Source organism: Dama dama, chromosome 33 (assembly GCF_033118175.1).
Source record: "Dama dama isolate Ldn47 chromosome 33, ASM3311817v1, whole genome shotgun sequence".
Lineage (NCBI taxonomy): Eukaryota > Metazoa > Chordata > Mammalia > Artiodactyla > Cervidae > Dama > Dama dama.
Window position 1 is genome coordinate 25,894,304 of NC_083713.1, and position 20,808 is coordinate 25,915,111.

Sequence of the window (20,808 nt, forward strand, 5' to 3'; positions counted from 1 at the left end):
GTTTATTTTTGTCTGTGCTGGGTCTTCATTGCTGCATGAGCTTTTCTCTAGTTGCACAACTCTCTGGTTGTGATGTGTAGACTTATTGCAGTGGCCTCCCCTGTTGCAGAGCACAGTGAAGTCACTCAGTCATGTCCGACTCATTTGTGACCCGCATGGACTGTGGCCTACCAGGCTCCTTCGTCCATGGGATTTTCCAGGCAAGAGTACTGGAGTGGGTTGCCATTCCCTTCTTCAGGGGACCTTCTCAACCCAGGGATCAAACCCATATTCCCTGCATTGCAGACAGACGCTTTACTGTCTGAGCAGGCTCTAGAGCATATCAGCTCAGTAGTTGTGGTTCCTGGGCTCTAGAGCACAGGCTCAATAGTTGTGGAGCACTGACTTAGTTGCTCCAAGGCATGTGGAATCTTCCCCCACCAGGGATCAAACTCATCTCCTGCATTGGCAGGCAGAATCTTTACCACTGAGCCACCAGGGAAGCCCTAGCATTTTCTTTTAATATCTGAAATTCAAATAAGTTAATGTCATACCTTAAAAAAACAAAAGTTCCAGTGGAACAAATGAAGAGCTGTTTTCTTTTCAAACCATACGCTCTCCTTCCTTGAGAATCACTGCTTACAAGTCACAGAAGAAGGGTGAGATATCATGCTTGGGCACAAAATGTGTAGGATTTAAACAGTGATGACAATATGGTTGTGAGTTAAGTGTAATATTAAGGGCACACAGACAGTTAAAAGTGAGGGAATTACTAATTGCTGGAAGCAGTGCCTTTATGGAAATAAGGTTAAGGCTTGAACTGAGGCTTAAAGGTTTTTTAGAATTTTCAAGAATACAGGCGAGAGGGCACAATAAGCCTGGTGATAAAGGTTCAGGCTTCCCCGATGGCTCAGATGGTAAAGAATCTGCCTGCAACGCAGGAGACCAGGGTTTGATCCCTGCATCGGGAAGATCCCCTGGAGAATGGAATGGTTAACCACTTCAGTATTCTTGTCTGGAGAATTCCAAGGACAGAGAAGCCTGGTGGGCTACAGTCCATGGAGTCACAAAGAGTTGGACATGACAGAGTGATTAACATAAGAAAGGAAACAGAAGGTTGGTATTCTCCATATTCTCTCTCTCTTGGTCTCTTCTTCTGTCTCAGATTTGGCTTGAAGTGCTACGATGCAAGAAATCCCCCATGCAAACTACTCCATACAATATTTTTGGGCTTCCCAGGTGGTGCTAGTGGTAAAGAACCCATCTGCTAATGCAGAAGACATATGAGACGTGGGTTCAATCCCTGCATTGGGAAGATCTCCTACAGGAGGGCATGCAATTACTCCGGTATTCTGGCCTGGAGAATCCCATGGACAGAGAAGCCTGGTGGGCTATAGTTCATGGGGTCACACAGACTTGGACATGACTGAGCAACTTTACACACAGCATAGAGCGATTACATATAGGGCAGTAAAGGGTTTTGAGAGAGACCCTTGTATATGTTAGATAATGGGAATCACTAACATTTTTGAGGCAATGGAAGGTTAATTTGGGGGTGGGAGCAGGAAAGTCTGGAATACTATCTAGAGCTACAGAAGTCCAGACAGGGAAAAGCATGCTCTGATTTCTTTCAGAAGGAGGCAACTAACCCTCAGTGATTTCTGAATTTGGAAGATTCTCCCTTATCAATGCATGTAGCCAACTTTAGACTTTGTTATTTCTCTTCTATTTTATCTGAATGTGTGTATGTTTATCTTTCTTCTCATAAATGGCTTATCTGCTGCTTGGAGGTAGGGGCTATACACTATCTTATGGAATTTGTTGTTGTTCAGTCACTATGTTGTGTCTGACTCTTCGCAACTCCATGGACTGCAGCACGCCAGGCCTCCCTGTCCCTTGTCATCTCCCGGAGTTAGAGCAAGTTCATGTCCATTGAATCGGTTGGATTGATGCTATCCAATCATCTCATCCTCCACCATGCTCTTCTCTATTTGCCTTCAATCTTTCCCCAGCATCAGGGTCTTTTCCAGTGAGTCGGCTCCTTGCATCAGGTGGCCAAAGTATTGGAGCTTCAGCTTCAGCATCAGTCCTTCCAGTAAATAGTCAGGATTGATTTCCCATAGGATTGATTGGTTTGATCTCCTTGCTGTCCAACGGACTCTCAAGAGTCTTCTCCAGCATCACAGTTCAAAAGCATCAACTCTTCGGCACTCAGCCTTCTTTATGGAATAGAGCTCAACACATTGTGTGGTTTCAGTGGGTAGCTGAAGGAGATTCTGCAGGAAAACTTGTTAGCATCTTGGAACTGGCTGCCAGTGAGAAAGAAGAGAGAAATGTGTCCAAGGCAATTTCATGTATGGACCTCTGAGAAAAGGATGAGGAAATTGCTGTCAGAGACAGGAATGTTACAGGGAGAAGGGATCTGGTTCTGTAGAAAGTTACGGGTTTAGCTTTGAACGTTCTGAGTTTGAGGTTAAAGGGCGACATTCTAGAGGAACTGACAGTGCTTGATGTAATGGAACTGGAACTCAGGGGACAGGAGACGATACAGATATTTGGGATTGAATTTAGAGATGGCTGAAGTTGCAGGAGTGGTGGTGCTTCCTGGGGATGAGTTTGTAAAGAAAAGCTCAGGGAATCCAAACCCAAGTCTGGAGTAACATTCATCACTTAGGGCCTGGAAGGAGGAAAAGAAACCCTAAATGTACACTTACCAGTGTGGTAGTTAGTAGTCACGTGTGGCCATCTAAATTTAAATTATGTGTGCTCCTGCTCAGGTGTGTCTGACTCTTTGGAGACCCATGGACTGCAGACCTCCAGACTCCTCTGTCCATGGAATTTGCCAGGGAAGAGTCACTGGAGTGGATTGCCATTTCCTACTCCAGGGGATCTTCCCAATCCAGGGATCGAACCCTCACCTCTTTCGTCTCTTGCATTGGCAGGTGGGTGCTCTACCACTAATGCTACCTGGGAGGCCCATTAACTTAAATTAATTAAAAACAATAAAAAACTCATTTCTTGGGTCACAATAGCCACATTTCAAGTGCTCGCTAGTCACGTGTGATTAGTGGTTACTATAATGGATGGTGTCAACAAAATACTATCTTAAAGATTCCAATGACTCCCTTATTGCTAAATCCATGGATTGCTCCTACCCTGATTCTCATTCTTTTTCAGCATTTAACACTGTTAACATTTCCTCCTTAAATTTTCTCCTCCCTTGAAAAGTCACCTGCCCTCTGACTTTCTCTCAAATGAGTATTTCTCTATATCTTTGTAATGCTGTCCAATAAAACTATCTATGATGCTCAGCCCCGTCCAGGAGCCCCACTCAGTCTACTCATTAGAACAAAAGATACTCCTATCATCCACGAAATTCCAAGGGATTTAGGAGCTCTGTGTCAAGATCCAGGGTAAAAGACCAATTATTTGAACAAAAGATGCTCCTAGTGCCCTTATCACTCAGGAAATCACAAGATGTTAGGAGCTCTGTGCCAGGAAGGAGGGGTGGATGGGGGGGACAGAAAGCAATGTATCTATTTTCTGTTATTATATAGGCTCCCAAATCCCTGACCTACATTTGCTTCTCTTTTTAGCTATGGGTTCAAGTCCATAATAGGCTGTTGGATATCTCATGGATATCCTGCTAGCACCTCCAACTCAACACCTAAACTCTAACCTCCAACCTCCAACTCCAAACTCCAACCTCCAACTCAACATCTAAAATCAAACTCATGATTGTTCATCCCATACTCATTCAGTTTTTTATGTTCTTTATTCCAGCTCATCTTTCCAGTTACTAAAGCTGGAAAACTTAGTCATATATGAATCATTCTCTTCCTCGTCTCTGCCCCTTCAGTCAATCAGCTGCCTGGCCATGCTGATTTACTACCTCTGCCATACACTCGTGTATTAATTTATTCTTTTTTGTTTAAAATAATTACTATGAAATATTTAGGCAAACAGGGTAGTAATAAACAACACTATCATAAAACAGTCTACTCAGCTTAGCTTAAGCAAAACTTGCAAATACAAACAAAGACCTCGGCAAATCCATTCAGATCCCATCCTCCTCTCCATGCCAAGGGGGATCACCATTTAAAATTTAGTATTCATCATTCCCATGCAAGATTTATAGTTCTTCTCCACATGTATCCACATATGGCATAGAATATAAGTTGTGTTTTTAAATGTTGGGTAATTGTGGTATTCTGTTTATCCTATTATAACTTTTTTCACTTATTATTATTTTTGAGATTTATCTTTGATGAATCATCTCTTTTTATTAAATTTGTTAATATACCATAATTTATTAACCACTATGAATTATAATATATATATATGCATATATATACACACATTTATATATATAATAAATGTGTGTGTATGTGTATAGTTGCTTTCATTTTCTTACTTTACCTCTAGAATTGAAATGGAGTAATGACATGGTGCATTTCAGCCATTTTTGGTTAATTAGAAAAATTCTATTCCTTGTGGCAGGTATTATAAAATAAAAACTTTTCAATATTTTCTAAATATTTTCAATATTTTCAAAAATTCTATCCAACTTGCTCTCTGCCATTCCATTCTTTATTTTTTCCCCTTTCTTTTATCTCCTCTAACTAGGCCTTAGGCATGGTTGCCTATTTTGAGAATAGTTGGTAGATATGTCTGGTTTATAGGAGTAAAGGATAGAAAAAGGGAATTCGTTGGCAGTCTAGTGGTTAGGACTCAGTGCTTTCACTGTCATAGCCCAGAAGATTCCACAAGCCATGAGGTGTGGGCCAAAAAAAAAAAAAAAAATCCATTATAAGATAGGGATTTAATCATGAAATAAAGTATGTTACACTTCATGTCAAAAGTGACTCTTCATCATTGAGGGAGAACTCACCTTAACAGCATCAGGTTTATTTAGTTTTAAGTACGGTATTATTAAAGTATATTTTTAAGTAAAGCTACCCCATGTTTCCTGAGTACAACCAAAAGAATTTCTAGCATTTTATATTACCCTAAGATAACTGACAAGATACTTCCCTGTACTTTATATTCTTCTAACACAGATTATTAAAAAGGTTGAAACACATAATCCATCTTTTCTTCGAAAATTGCAAGAGCTTAGAAATATGTCAGTGGACTAAGCTTCCTGGACTGACATGAAGATGACTTTAGAAGTGTTGCTAATAATTTAGAAAATTTAGAATACCCAGGGATGTCAATAGCCTGGATAAAGAGAATGGGATTTCATGAATTATAAAATGAATGATGAATGAATATAATATATATAAATATATTTATATATATATATATATATAATAAAATGAATTATAAAAATATCTGTCCTTTTGCACCACAGTGATATCATTGGTATGGAGCTTGAATGAAAATGAGGGTCTAACTCAGTTGGAAAAGGTGATCTTGAAAGAGGTGAGCTATCATTAGGTCAAAGAAGTTGTATCATATAGTATGTATTGGTTAATTGTAATTTTTTTATTCATCATTCATTTTTCCACAAGATAATAGTCTTGACAGTTTTTTGGTTTAGCATTAATTAAACATCCACAGCGTGTTCAGTATTGGTTAGAGCATTCAAAATATATGACCCCTAACACAAGTAGTTCACATTCTAAGATTTGCTTTAAAAATGATCTCCATTATAAATATGTATTGTTTTTATCTACTTTATTGTTTTATTTTTTTCTCATCTCTTTATTTTTTACATAATGGATAAGTCTCTTAAGCTGATCATTTAAGACTTGATATGTTGATTTGTGAGACTGACATGTGGATTTAAAGCCTGACTCTGCTATTTATTTGAAAATGACACTGAGTAAGTCTAAAAACCTTGCTAGCCTCAGTTTCCTCATCTATAAAATGATGAACCCATGATACTTATGATACTCATGATTCTTAGGGTTGTGATGGTTAAAGATGCAAAGGAGTTGGCACACAGCAAAAGCTCAAAAGTGTTAGTTCCAAGGGATATAGCTTTTGAGGCGTATTTTTGAGAAAGCAGGGAAGATATGAAATATGAAAGGGGTTAAGTACACCTAGTCAATCTCAACTAGAATATTCCTGAAATATGTTAGTGATTACCTAAGGCGAACAAGTTGAAGATTCTTGAAATCCAGTGTGCACAGGTTAAAGAGATTCAGAGGTAGGTAAAAGGTGGATCAGGATCACAGGAACAAAGGTTATGTTAAGTAAACATTGATTTAGGTGCAACTATACAAAACTGCCACCTTTTTAGACAACAATGGGTGAATACTGGTAATTTTATATTGTTCACTTAATAGATGTTCAGAAGGGAAGCAAGGTAGTAGGGATTGTGAAGGAAAGGGGAGTCCTTTAGGTGTGATGCAGTTAACCAGGCTGTCATTGTTTTTAATACAGAATGGCTAGGCTCTTGCAGATGTGAATCAAGTATTATTTAATGGCTTCTTCTCTTCTTCTCTTTGGAAAGAAAAAGGGTACTGAAGATGGGTGAAAGGGTTCGTGCCAGTGGGTCTATAGAAGTCTTTGAGGTCCTTTGACATTCACCACAGTTTCCAAAGGATTTAACTTATAAAAACACATGTAAGATTTTAAAAAATGAGGAAATTGAGAAAAAGGGAAAATAAAGTGACATTCAGATCTCCTGCTGTGATGTAAACAGTGGCCAGCAAGGGGTTCCTCCAATCATCTTTGGAAAGAAGACAGTATAAATAATACCTAGCACAGTGATCCCTTCCTGATAAGCAAGTGCAATTTCTGAGTTCCTATGTAACATAACAGTGGGTGCCACTGAGAGGCTATCTTTCACAGAGAAAATACCTTTTAATTAACACAAACCGCATTTCAAGTTTTGGCTACAGTACTGAAATAGCTAAGAGAACATGTTCTTTTCAGAGACTACCTTCATCTCCAGCTTTCTTAAGATATTCCATGACAGTGACTCTTTTCAGTGCAGTCTGAGCAGGTCCTCTGAATCTGATTATGTAGTAGTGATACTTTCGGTAGTTGTGTCTCTTAAAAGCACTGCAGTTATAAAACTAGAATAGTTAGCTCTGGTAGGTTATTACTGTTTTTTCAATTAGATTACATGAAGTGTTTCTGCATCTTGTCAGAATGGTTTATGGACCAAACATTTCAAAATGTTTGAAAATGATTTTTTTTTTCATTTCCATTTGTTAATTGGTATCAGTGAGGAAATGAACGGAACTTCTGTGGCCAAGTACTTTGCTTCCTATGGGTGGCTAGACTTAACGCTTTATGAAGAGCAAAGGTGTGTTAACCTAGCCAGTAAGTGAAACGAGATTTTCAATGAATGGTCCAAAATAAAAAGATACTTCGCTGAGATTCACTATTTTTAAAATGTTGGCAATTACTGCTGGGCTTTTTCAGATATTTCACTTGCTACCAAGACGATTAAATAACATGTTTGTGCAACAAAATGATTATGTGACTGAATTTTTTTTTTTTAAGGATTCTGTTCTTTTGAATATATACACTATATGTTAAATGAAATATACTTGTCTGTTTCGGTGCCACTGGCCAGAATGAAAGCTCTCCTGTGAGGTGAATTGAGATTCCTGTTTAAAATGCCTGCTTCCAGGGTACGTATAAGTGGAAGACAGTTTGGAAACCAGGGGCAAAGGGCGATGGGAACGAGGTGGCTCAGACTGAATCTAAGAGCTGAACGTGTGTGAGAGAAAATCCTCCTCCAGCCTCGGAGGGGGTGTCTCCCCCAATACCAGCTCCCTCCCCCCGGGCTCGCGGGGCGGGCCTGGTTTGCTCAGTAGCAGCAGCGGCCGCAGCAGCAGCCCCGGGGCTGAGCAGCAGCGGCCTCCCGGCAGCGAAGGGAACCGGCGGCTCGGAGAGCGAGAGGCCCTGGGGAGATCCGGCTACTGCCAGGATGGAGGAAGCGCCGAGTGGAGCCCGAGCCTTCGGGGACGGGATCTCCTCCCCAGCTCAGCTCCCCCACGGCTTGCCGGGGCGTGCTCCAAGCGCCTACAAGGTGGAAGAGGCCTGCGTTTCGCCCTGGCAGCGGCAGCCGACGAACGAGGCGGGCACAGCGGGGTAACAGGCTAGCCTTGGCCGCTCTCGGGAACCTACGCCGCCACGGCCGCTCATTGTCTCTCCCCTTCCACCCGGGGGGCAAACAGGAAGCGTGCCGCCAGGCCGAGTGACGGACGGGCGTCTGGGCCAATGAGAGCTCGCGACGAAGACCGTGATGGCAAATGAGCGCGGAGAAGAGGGGCGGAACTTCCGGGCGGGCTGTCACCCTCTTCCCCCCTTTTGGGCTGGAGGCTCCACCTTTTGTGTTTCCCGCACAGTCAATCAAAATAGGAAAAAAAAATCCCCGGACCGCTCCGGCCGTGTCCGCCGCCGCTTCCCGCATCCTCTCCCGCCGCCGCCGCCTTCGCTCCTCACCATGTGTAAGGCGGCGGGGAGCCCCGCCTGAGGTGCCCTAAACACACTATGACCGGTACGTAAAACCGAGAGAGAGCAACCCTTGCTGCTGCTGCCGCCGCCGCCGCTGCCGCCGACAACAGCCAGCCGGGGGCTGCCGCCGCCGGCTCCCGGCCCCCTGTGTGCGACCGAGTGTCTGTGAGAGGCAGAAAGCCGCAATCCCCTCCGCCTCCCTCCCCTCCCCGCCAGCTACCGTCCACCCTTCAAGCCCCAGCAACGCAGTGTCCCCGCCGGGCCCGGGGCGGGCGGCCCGGTCCGCCGGGAGCGCATCCCCCTGTGTGCGGGCGCGGGCGGCGGTCGGGCGGGCGTGTGAGTGACTGACGGTGCGAGAGGAGCGAGCGCGAGTGAGAGCGAGCGGCGCGAAGGGAAAGGGGAGGAGAGGAGAGGAGAGGGGGCAGGGGCAGCGCGGGGAGGAGGAGGAGGAGGGAAAGAGGAGGAGGAGGAGGGTTACAGGCAGCGGCGGGCGGGGGCAGCAGCAGGAGGGGAGGAGGGAGCCGCCGCCGCCGCCGCCGCCGCCGCCGGGGGGCGGGTGGGGGAGGGGAAGGGGACTCGGTCCGGGCTTTCGGAGTAATTTCGCCTCGGCCCGCGGGCCCCCTCCCTCTCCTCCACCCGCCTTCCTCCCCACCCCCACCCCCCCGCGCTGTGCCTGCAGCTCCCGAAAAGCCCGTGAAACAAGAGGAAATGGCTGCCTTGGACGTGGACAGCGGCGGCGGCGGCGGCCACGGCGAGTATCTGCAGCAGCAGCAGCAGCACGGAAACGGCGCGGTGGCGGCGGCGGCGGCGGCGGCCCAGGTGAGGAGCGGCTGAGCCCCGGCCCGGCTCCCCCCTCGCGCCGCTTTCTCCTCCCCTCGCCTCTCCCCTCCCTCCGCGCCTCTCTCCTCCCCTCCCCCCGCCCCGGGAGCTGCCCGCCCGAGGCGCCAACGCTCCGACCCCGCCCGCGCTCCCCCGCCCGCCGCCTTTTTGTGTGAGAGACTGAGTGTGTGTGTGTGTGTGGTGTGTGTGCGCGCGCGCTTGTGAGAGAGTGTGCGCCCTCCCGGGGGTGGGTTCCGGGCGGAAGGTGGAGGCCCGGCGCGCAGTCCGCCGCCCGCCTTCCCGCGGACGGCGGGGCCGGTGTGCGTGCGAGCGGGAGGGCGCGAGCCGGAGTCGAGGAGGAGGAGGAGGAGAGCGCGGGCTGGCGCTCGCCCGGGCGCTGCCTGCGAGGCCAGAGTCGCACTTCCTGTGCGAGCGGCGGCCCGGCCCTAACCGCCACCCCCTCCCCCTGTCTCCCTCTCTGAACCCGCCCATCGGGGGTAGGACACTCAGCCGTCACCGCTCGCTCTGCTGGCCGCTACCTGCAGCAAGATAGGGCCGCCATCGCCGGGCGACGACGAGGAGGAGGCGGCCGCCGCAGCCGGGGCCCCCGCCGCCGCCGCCGCCGCCGCCGCCGGAGCGGTAAGTCTCGCGCGCGCGGCCCGCCCCCGCCGAGGCCCAGCGCCCGCCATCCCGGGCCCGCGGCGCGCCCGCCCGCCTGCAGGCCTCCCCGGCGCCCGCGCCTGCCGCGAGACGGACGGCCGCGCGGCCGGGGCACCCTTTCCTGCTCTTTGGCGTGCTTGGTTTGGATCAGAAGCCAGCCCAGGCTTTCTCTAAATTGTCACTGCAGCACCTCCATCCACATTCACTACAAAATGAAGTCTGAGAGGGTGGGGGTAGAGGCCTCCAAAATGGATGTTTGAGCAAATTCATATCAGTGCTGAAAACTCCTTCGCCGAACGCTACAAAAATTTCAAGCACAGCCTATCGGCCATAGATAGTATCAACTACAGAACCAGTGTCTTTAGCTTCTAGTGTTTTTTGGACTCGGAGGTTTTTCTGCTCGGAGTACTAGATCTTACTGACTTAAATGTTAAATCGTTTTTTTTTTTTTTTTTTTAAAGGAATGAAGGTTTGCTCTTTGAACTACTCTTTTGTATACAGGAATGAACACCTTTTGAGTGCTTTTTTAATGGCCATTCGAAATGATAGAATTTTAGTTTTTGCAGGCTACTTAAATTTACAGTTATTGTTCTTAAATGGAGTTTAAGTGATCGTTGGAATCGGTGAAGTTATTTAGATAATATTTTGGCTTTTGAAGTTGAATAAGAAGAAACAAGTACGTGTAAGGAATTATATTTACATAAATGCTAATGCATACCATGCTTACAGTTGAATTTGGTTGACAAAGCTATATTTTCATTTATTGTGGTTGCTAGTCTGATGGAATGTGGTGGGATTCTTTTTGGGTTTTTAGTTTGTCTGGGGCAGGGGGAGGAGCTGGCCAGTGTTAGAGGAGGGCTTAATACAAATTAGCTAGAAACAGTTTTTTAAGATTATTGTGAAGTTTACATTCGTTTGAATCTTTGTTGTTGCATTAGTTTAACATGGAGATGTGTTCACTTATTAAAATAATTGAAACCGCTTACATTATTGTGTTTTTTTTTTAATGTGGATTATAGGAATTGGTCTGTGTTGTAGTATTTTGAATTGTCACTGTAGACGAAAAAGTTTGCTGTAGTCTGCAGGAAATTCTTAGTGTTCCAAGACATTAAAAGTGAAGCTGTTGTTCAGCTGAATAATTACTGTTAAATATTGTATTTGTAATTTTAATGCTTGAAATTACACTGTAGGGGGATGTGAATAGATTTACTGACTTAAAAGTATGATTTTAGGTTTTGTTCTTTTGTAACCAGGTTGAAATGTAAAGGCATAAAATTGTGTATGTGAGATGCATTGTTACTTTCAAACAAATTTATGAACTGGTAAACCTCTTTTATGAACTATGTCCCTTTAGGCCCACAGTGCCAAAGGAAAAAAAAAGTTACAAAACACTACATGAGTAAAATTGCAAGGCAGATTGTGTCTACTTATCTTTTTAAGTTTTTCAAATAAGAACAAAATACTTTATAACTGCAACTTAACCAAGTTTAGGTATCAGCACAGTGATTGGGGGAGGAGAGAAGTGAAGGAGGAAGTTAGGAGTAGAATATATGTATATATACATGTATATGTAAGTCTAACTGGTGGAATAGGATACTGTCTCCAACCTTAGCCTACTGTGGCCATAGACTTGTAGGGAAGTTGTTTCCCTGCCTCTTCAGCTCCTCCTCTGAACTACCAAATCTCTACTGACATCACATTTCCCGCCAGATTAACATGAACCACAATCACTGTAAGCACTTTTTCTTTGTATGTTTGGTATTTGTGCATAATATTTTTCACTGAGTAAAAAATAGTATGACTGTCTTGAGCGTGTTTGCCTTACCAAATGGGAAAATTATTTTCCCAGTTCAAAAATGAATTGTAGATACGGACATCTCAGTAGATAAGAGAGAATTTAAGTGATTTCATAGGAGTTTTCCCCACTTTAAAAATGTGCTTGGATAATGTGACTTTCCTCAAATTACTAGGAATTATGAGAGGTTTACGGAGAGCTTTTGTAGGTGTGCTCTCTAAGAGTTTTGTTTTGGGTTTATTTTGTATTTACAGAAAAGTTTCGAAGATAGAACTGAAAATTACCTTTTATCCTTCACCCAGCTTCCTCTAATATTGATATAACTAACCATGATTCATTTGTCAAAACTAGAAAGTTAACATTGGTAGTGTTATTAACTATAGACTTTGTTCTGATATCACTCCATTTTCTGTTCTAGGATCCAACTCAGGATACCACATTGCACATAGTAGTATTATGTTTAAGATCAAGTTGAAATATACAACATTCTACTTAAAACTTTTTTAAATGCAACTTTATACTAGTTTGATATTTTAGGATTAGAGGGGCATTGAAAAGCCAATAGCTGAACTACAGACTTGCTTTACATATTTTCAGTTTAGAATCTGTTATGATTTGTGTTCATCCTGGATCCTGGCCAAGAATTTTTGGCACCCTCATTATAATGCTGAATAGGTCTAATCACAAAGCAGCCTCACCTGTAATGTCCCACAGCATAGACTGTCAAAATTGATTTAATGGCAAGGTTTTTATGTTTTATTATTAAGTTGTGTAGTTAGTTTTAGTAGTAAATCAAGAAATAGAAATGGAAGAACTTTGAGGTATTAACTCATCCAGTCTACATTTGTGTGAACCTGTGAATTACTCATTTGCACTTAAGTATTAATCTGTATAAGTAAGTGTTATGAAAGACATTGCCTAAATTTTAGTTTAACTTGTAATGTTTCATTTATTACATAAATGTTTGTGAACTACAAAGTGAATAATAACTTACTATATAAAAATTATTTTGACTCTTCAGATAAGACTTACACTATCATTGTAAGGAATTCATTGGGTAATTGTTTTTATATTTGTAGTCTATGTTCTTTACTGTTCCCTTTGAAGATTTTAAGAAACTTCAGTACTTGCCCTAGAATGTTTCTTGTTTTTTTCCCACCTTAGCTTCACACTTGTTTCCAGTTATTCTTTTCTTGCCTATTTCTGGCTTTTGTAAAGCCATTTGTGGGAACTGAGGGGTTATTAATCCTTTCCAAATGAGATGTAATAAGTTGGTATGAATTTGTTCTTTTTTCCTTTACACAGTTATTATCTGAAAAGATAAATTCTTGTATTTCCCCCCTTCTCCCCCGTCCCCCCATTTTATGCCTGGTTGCAGTGGAGAATGCCCTTGTAATGAATTTGCTGTAGTAATGTCCCAGGGCTGCTCTTGGTTGTGGTCTTCTTTTTTAACCATGTGATTATGTGTTTGTATACAGAGGGAAACTTGGACTACCTTCAATTACAACGTTTTAAATAATGCCAGTGTCCATGTTAATTGGTGTTTTGTCAGTAGAATATTAGAATTACTGAGAGAAACACCATTTTTCTCTTAGTGTGTAAGCTTAATGTGGAGGGTTATCTTGAACCCAAACCAAATACTAATTCTTGCCTGGGTTATGTGTTTTTTATGTCTCTCTGTCTATACTGTTTCTAGTAGCCTAACATCAAACATTCTTACAACTTTTTTTTGGTCTCAAATGTTCTAGTTTATTTATTTTGCTAGTATACTACTGATGAAATTTCAGTTAAAAGAAATCATCTTTGTAGGGTTTGTAGTTTTGAAACATTTGGGGCATATTTTTTTGTGGAGTTGATTTGAAACTGGTACAGAGTTTTTCATTGAAGACACTAATATCTCAAGATCAGTTTTATTGATCCCATTTTTTCCTATCATTTTCTTTGCAATTTTTAAATAAGATATTTTTATTTACTTAAAAAATATTTATTGATCTTTCTGCTAGGCACAGTTGGATGTTTTTCAAATCTGTCCCGTAATCGTAGTCATTGTAAGGATACTTTAGGATTATATAGTGCTTTACAGTTTATAAAGCTTAACACTTTCTTTAGGCTCTTATGACCCTGCAAGGTAATATTTTTCCCATAAGGAAATTGAGTCCTGATCTAAATCACCTATAATTATAGGTGATTATAGAATAGCTAGGGCTAGAACCCAGTTTTGAATTTTTTCTTTCCTAGTGCAATATACTCCTTTCCTCTAAGCATTTGCTGTCTTAGCTTAAATCGTGAAAGTCTAGTATTTTTCTGTTTCAGTGTTCATAAATATTTGTTATGTATGTTTTTAACCTTAGGTTTACTCAAAAGTTCAAGTATATCATTTTAGCCTAGGTTTGGGGACTTCCCTTTGATTAATGGCCTGCGTTGTTGGGAAAAGTACTGTAGTTTACTTAGCTTCTGGAGAAGGGGGTGATTGCGTAGTATGTCATCTGAATAGTTGTATTTATTTTCAAGGAATTTCTTGAACTAGAAAGCTGTTCACTGATGGTTTAATACCTGTTCTTATAAAGATTTTGTTAAAAGAAATACTCAGATGCCATAAATTTTAAGGAAGAAAAGGGACAACATGCCAGTACAGTTGTCCCTCTGTATTTGTGGGTTCTGAATCCTTGGAGGTCTGCCTGTTGCATCTCACTTTATGTAAGGGAATTGAGCATGGGGATTTTGGTATCCATAGGGTCCTGGAACCAATTCCCTGTGGATACCTAGGGTTAGCAGTATTGTAAAATTAACTTGTATATGAGGTATCTTCTTTGATGTAAGTTGAAAGATGGTATATATAATGCTGGTCAGAAAAAATTCAAGTTCGATTCCCCAAAGAATAATCTTAAGAAAATAAGAGTTGGATTTGAAACACTATACTTTAGATTTCAGTATGAATGTCTTTAGTTTAAAATGCCAAGAGACTGAAATGAAATGTAAATTGTTACTCTAATCCTGGGAAAGATGACTTACACTTCTAATTTCTATACCAGGTAGAATTTGAAGAATGATACATGACTTTAATGTCCACTGCTTCATTTTAACTGTGTGACTTTAATGTCCACTGCTTCATTTCAACAATTTAAGTTTGATAAGTATAAGTGTTTGTGTTTAAAAGAGAGATCATTATTCTAGTTCAAGCCTGGACATTTGTACTTGGTCCCACAGTTTCTGTGACTTTTTTGTCTTCAGCCTTTCAGTCTCCTTCACTAGGTCTTAGTTTACTTTTCTAAAACACAGATCTGATTGCACCACTCACTCGCCTCAAAAGCTTTTATAGTTTTCATTCACTATCTGTAGGATAAAGTCCAACCTCCTTAGTATGATCTATGGAGCCATTTACTACAGGACCTGATAAAAATGTCTAGTCCTCTTCCCCATTATTTTGTTCTATGAATATGAGTCTTTTCTGGATTCTCTGTTCAACTCCAAACTATCCTTTTTTTTTTTTTTTAAGTTTCTTTTTGTCTGTGAGTTAATTATTTCTATACCTTAATGCCTATATCTTTGCTTCCTCACTACCTGCAGTGAAATCTTAAATTTTATTCATGATTACCTAAAAAATCTCTTCTGTGAAGTCTTTTTTCATTTTTCTATTTCCCCAAAGTATTTTGATCCTATGCATAGTGTACACCACTGTTCACATAGTAGTAACATGTATGTGTATGTCTGGTTGGATAGATAGCGAATCAGTTGAAGATAAAAATTGTATCTCATGGGCTTACTCATGGTTATTTCATCTTGGCAGATATGCTCAAATATTTTGAATTGAGTCATTAAACGTGGTTCCTTCATTGAAATATACATTTCAGCTGTGTGTGCACATGAAAATTAGGTAGTGAGTCTCTATAAAACTCTGGTTCTATAATATTTGTATTAAATTTTGTGGAATGGTTCATTTTGAGAGAATACTATTTGTCTTCGCCTGTTTTTAATGGTCACAGACCCCGCCCCCCGCCCCCCCCCCCCCCGCCCTGTCCTTCCAATTGAACTTTCTCAAAAAGTTGATATGCTATTTTAGATAGCTATGCTATTTAGATATGCTATTTTAGATATTTGCACCTCAGGCATGGATTGTACATTGAGAATTCTGGTTTAGATATCTTCATGTTCTCATTGTCTCGTGATGTGTGGAGTTACAGGAAATCACATACAGATCTAGAAGGAAATGGGGTAGGGGTGGCATTATTTTGATGGTGATCAATTCATGCAGGTCTCATTCCCTGTGTGTTTACCCTTGGTCTTGGTGAGAGACAAGTATGGTATAGTATTTAAGGGCATGGCTTCTGGAGTTAGACTGACTTAGTTTTAAATCCTGTGTTGGACATTTGACATTTGATAGCTGTCTGATTTTGTCTCTCAGTTTTGTCATCTGTGATATGGGGATAATCATACTACCTCATAGAATAGTTGTAAGCAATAGATTACATAATCTTACAAGTCCCTACCATGGTACTTGTTATTATTCCCTTAAAAAATTTACCCTTTCACATTGATATGTTGGGTTTTATTGCTTTGTACTTTCCTACAGTGGTATTTTTCTAGTCTTGTCTAATCCATAATGGAGATGATACCTGAAATTCTAGCAGATAACAGAATTGCAAAATACAATGTTTAATATCCTACTGCAAACTTAAAGAGAAATAGTAGGTAAAGTAACAATCTACTTTCTCCAGCTTTTAGATTTTAGAAAAACCTTTTAGATGGACTGACTTTGCAGTGCGGTCACAGGGCAATAATCTTTCCTCATTAAACATTTTTAAGGTCTCATATATTTTTTTAGTAGTTCATGCAAAAGTAAAGAAGTTGATGGCTCGCTAAAGGAATCACCCACATCTTGTATTTACTCCAGAGTACCTTACTACATGCCATGAAAGAGTAGCTTTAATTGTTTGATTTAAAGTTGATAGCAAAAATATACAAATCTTATTTCTGGTTCCAGGAACTGATGACACTGCTCTAATAATGTTTCTTTTTTGTACACAAATATGATGCACCTGATTTAATGATAATGTTTTTAGTGGGTTTTATACTTCTTGAACTCTCTTCCGTGTTTGAGGCATATTTGGTTTGAGGCGTTCATAATCTTTTCTACCTATTTCTACTTTTATTTTTAACTGTATAGCATCAGAGGGATCATAGATGAGGGATTGGAAAATCAGTTTGTAGTCATAAAATAAAGAATATTCTAATTGAACTGTTTTCCTGCTCAAATATCCTGGTTTATCTTAGCAATAACTAGCAAAATAGAAAATGATGATTATCGTAGTTCATACAGTACTTCTGTATTTGAGCTCTGTTGTGTTACTGAGAGAATTTTCAGGTGATAAGGGTTTTTATCAGTTTTTAAAGTTTTTTGAGAATTGGATTAAATATACCACAAATACATATCACATAACATTTTCTGTTTTCTTCATCCAGACAGGTGATTTGGCTTCTGCACAGTTAGGAGGAGCACCAAACCGATGGGAGGTTTTGTCAGCCACACCTACAACTATAAAAGATGAAGCTGGCAATCTAGTACAGATTCCAAGTGCTGCTACTTCCAGTGGGCAGTATGTCCTTCCCCTTCAGAATTTGCAGAATCAGCAAATATTTTCAGTTGCACCAGGATCAGATTCATCAAATGGTACAGTGTCCAATGTTCAATATCAAGTAATACCACAGATTCAGTCATCAGATGGTCAGCAGGTTCAGATTGGTTTCACAGGCTCTTCAGATAATGGGGGTATAAATCAAGAAAGTGGTCAAATTCAGATCATTCCTGGCTCTAATCAAACCTTGCTTGCCTCTGGAACACCTCCTGCTAATATCCAGAATCTCATACCACAGACTGGTCAAGTCCAGGTTCAGGGAGTTGCAATTGGTGGTTCATCTTTTCCTGGCCAAACCCAAGTAGTTGCTAATGTGCCTCTTGGTCTTCCAGGAAATATTACCTTTGTACCAATCAATAGTGTCGATCTAGATTCTTTGGGACTCTCGGGCAGTTCTCAGACAATGACTGCAGGCATTAATGCTGATGGACATTTGATAAACACAGGACAAGCTATGGATAGTTCAGACAATTCAGAAAGGACTGGTGAGCGGGTTTCTCCTGATATTAATGAGACTAATACTGATACAGATTTATTTGTGCCAACATCCTCTTCATCACAGTTGCCTGTTACTATAGATAGTACAGGTATATTACAACAAAATACAAATAGCTTGACTACTACTAGTGGGCAAGTCCATTCTTCAGATCTTCAGGGAAATTATATCCAGTCGCCTGTTTCTGAAGAGACACAGGCTCAGAATATTCAGGTTTCTACAGCACAGCCTGTTGTACAACATCTACAACTTCAAGAGTCTCAGCAGCCAACCAGTCAAGCCCAAATTGTGCAAGGTATTACACCACAGACAATCCATGGTGTGCAAGCCAGTGGTCAGAATATATCACAACAGGCTTTGCAAAATCTTCAGTTGCAGCTGAATCCTGGAACCTTTTTAATTCAGGCACAGACAGTGACCCCTTCTGGACAGATAACTTGGCAAACATTTCAAGTACAAGGGGTTCAGAACTTGCAGAATTTGCAAATACAGAATACTGCTGCCCAACAGATAACTTTGACGCCTGTTCAGACACTCACGCTTGGTCAAGTTGCAGCAGGTGGAGCCTTGACTTCAACTCCAGTTAGTCTAAGCACTGGTCAGTTGCCAAATCTACAGACAGTTACAGTAAATTCTATAGATTCTACTGGTATACAGCTACACCCAGGAGAGAATGCTGACAGTCCTGCAGGTGAGTCTTCTAAGTCATGTGATGCCATAGATAAGTTCACTGATACGTTAATATGTAGGGAAATTTTTTCCTCTAAGTGTTTATCAGAATCTGGCGATCTTTAAAGATGATGATACATTTCCCTGTGTCTGTATAAAAAAATCAACATCAAAATGTGTTCTGAATTGTTCTTCATTGAAAGATGATAGTTTTTGTAAGTCAAGGATTGATTACTCTGTTATGCCAGTTACATTTGTTGTTTCTTGTCACTCCGTTTTATGTATTTTCTTAACATCTGATCGGTACTCTCAAGCATCACAGAATTTTTATGTGACAGGTAAGGTGTCTTGGCTGTCTTTGGTGTGATGTAAATTTTATGTTTTATGCATTTTATTTGGTTGGGCAATCAGACTGGCATAGTGAAAGTATGGTACTGGGAGTAGGTAGTGTTCATGCTGTCTCACTCACTAGCTAGCTGTGTGGTTGTGGCTAGGTTACTTTTGCTCCTACAAACTCAGTTTTCTCAGCATGTAAAATGTGCTTGTTGGACTACATAACTATGTCTAAGTCTTGTAGACCTAAAATTCTTCAATTCTGTGATAATTTATTCTTAGAAGTGTGAAGTAGGTCCTAAACATAGTTGTGCTAGATATGTTGTTATTGATTGTATGGGTAGAAATTTCAGAAGTGTCCTCTTTGTTTTGTAAGAATGAAATGATACAGTTTTAAAAGAGATAGTATAATCATTACTTTAGTAATGTTATTTACTTAGTATTTTATTGAATGTTTTGTTGTACACAGAATTCTTACTTTCACTCTTTTATTTTGTTGTTTTGACCCTTTCAAACTCAAGCTGGGAACTTGGATTTAATTTACTGAATTAATGGTATTACCCTCTTTCTTTAGAGAAATTTGTGATATATACACAGAAAATTGGGTTTCCCAGGTGACTCAGCGATAAAGAATCCACCTGCCAATGCAGGAGACCCGGGTTTGATCCCTGGGTTGGGAAAATCCCCTGGAGGAGGAAATGGCAACCCACTCCAGTATTCTTGCCTGGAGAATCCCACGGACAGATGATCCTGACAGGCATAGGGTTGCAAAGAGTTGGACACTACTGAGCAACGAAATCTCCATGTGTTCTTTGGAAGCCTTTAATTGCATTTGAGCCTTCTGAAGCTGTGGTTTAAAGCTGCATTCTCAAAAGTGTGGTCTGTGAACCACTGAGGATTCCTGAGACCCTCTCAGAAGTCCTTGATGTCAAACTACTTTTCATAATAATAGTAAAATTACTTGCCTTTTTTGTTGTGTTGACACTGATAGTTGCTAAAACTGCTGTATCTTAGCACAGATCAAAGCTGTGATGATAAACTGTAATAGTAGCAGTATTCTTGATGACCATCCACTTGCAGTTAACGAAAAATGCTAGTTTCACTGAACAGTAACCTTGATGAACACATCAAGAGTTATTTTCACCAAATCTTGACCCTTGAATGCTGCATGTCCTTTTTAAAATAATAGCTTTATTGAAATATAACTCACATATTATAAAAGTCACTAAAGTATACAATTTAGTGGTTTCTAATGTAGGGACAGACTTGTCCAGCCATCACCAGTGTATAATTTTAGAGCATTTTCACCACCACCCCCAAACCCTATACCCATTAGTAGTCACTCTACATTCCCCCATTCCCTTATCCCCTAGCAACCACTAATCTACTTTTCTGTCTCTTTGGATTTGCCTATTACATCTTATCAGTAGAATCATACAATAAATGGCTTTCTGTTTCTGACTGTTTGCATATTTTCAGGCTTCATCTGTGTTGTAGTCTTTACCAATACTTTGTTCCTTTTTGTGGTTGAATAATATTCCATTGTAGGGATATACCACATTTTGTCCACTTATCCATTGATTGACAGCATTGCCATTTTTTAGCTATCGAGAGAATGCTGCTGTGAACATTTCTGTACAGTTTTTGGATGTGGACATGTGTTTGTTTCTTTTGGGTATATACTTAGGAGTGGAATTGCTAGATTGTATGTTTAACATTTTGAAGAACTGCCAAAATGTTTTTCCAAAGTGACTGTCATTTTACATTCTCACCAACAAAAGGGTTCCAGTTTTCTACACCCCCACCAACATATCATTGTCCTCCTTTTTTATTTTAGACAATGGGTGTGAAGTGGTATCTCATTGTGTTTCTGGTTTGTAGTTCCTGCTGCATGTTTTTGTAATATTCTTTGTGATAAAATGGGAACTGTACTATAATAAAGCACTTCTGCTGCATTCCAAAATAAGATGATTATATTTTAAAAAACATATATATTGTTTTCA

General features: G+C 41.0%; 1 protein-coding gene across 2 annotated transcripts in view; it reads left to right on the forward strand.

The window, feature by feature from the left end:
• Positions 1–7,785: 7,785 nt before the first annotated feature.
• SP3 (Sp3 transcription factor) overlaps positions 7,786–20,808 on the forward strand; it is a 55,805-nt gene continuing 42,782 nt past the window's right edge. The window contains exons 1-4 of one of the 2 annotated variants that reach the window (XM_061135228.1): positions 7,786–8,443; positions 9,080–9,219; positions 9,721–9,858; positions 17,135–18,494. In XM_061135228.1, coding sequence (XP_060991211.1) covers positions 8,437–8,443; positions 9,080–9,219; positions 9,721–9,858; positions 17,135–18,494 — 1,645 coding nt within the window. In that variant the 5' untranslated portion in view covers positions 7,786–8,436. The remainder of the gene's footprint in view (positions 8,444–9,079; positions 9,220–9,720; positions 9,859–17,134; positions 18,495–20,808) is intronic. The other variant, XM_061135229.1, reaches the window with a different exon arrangement.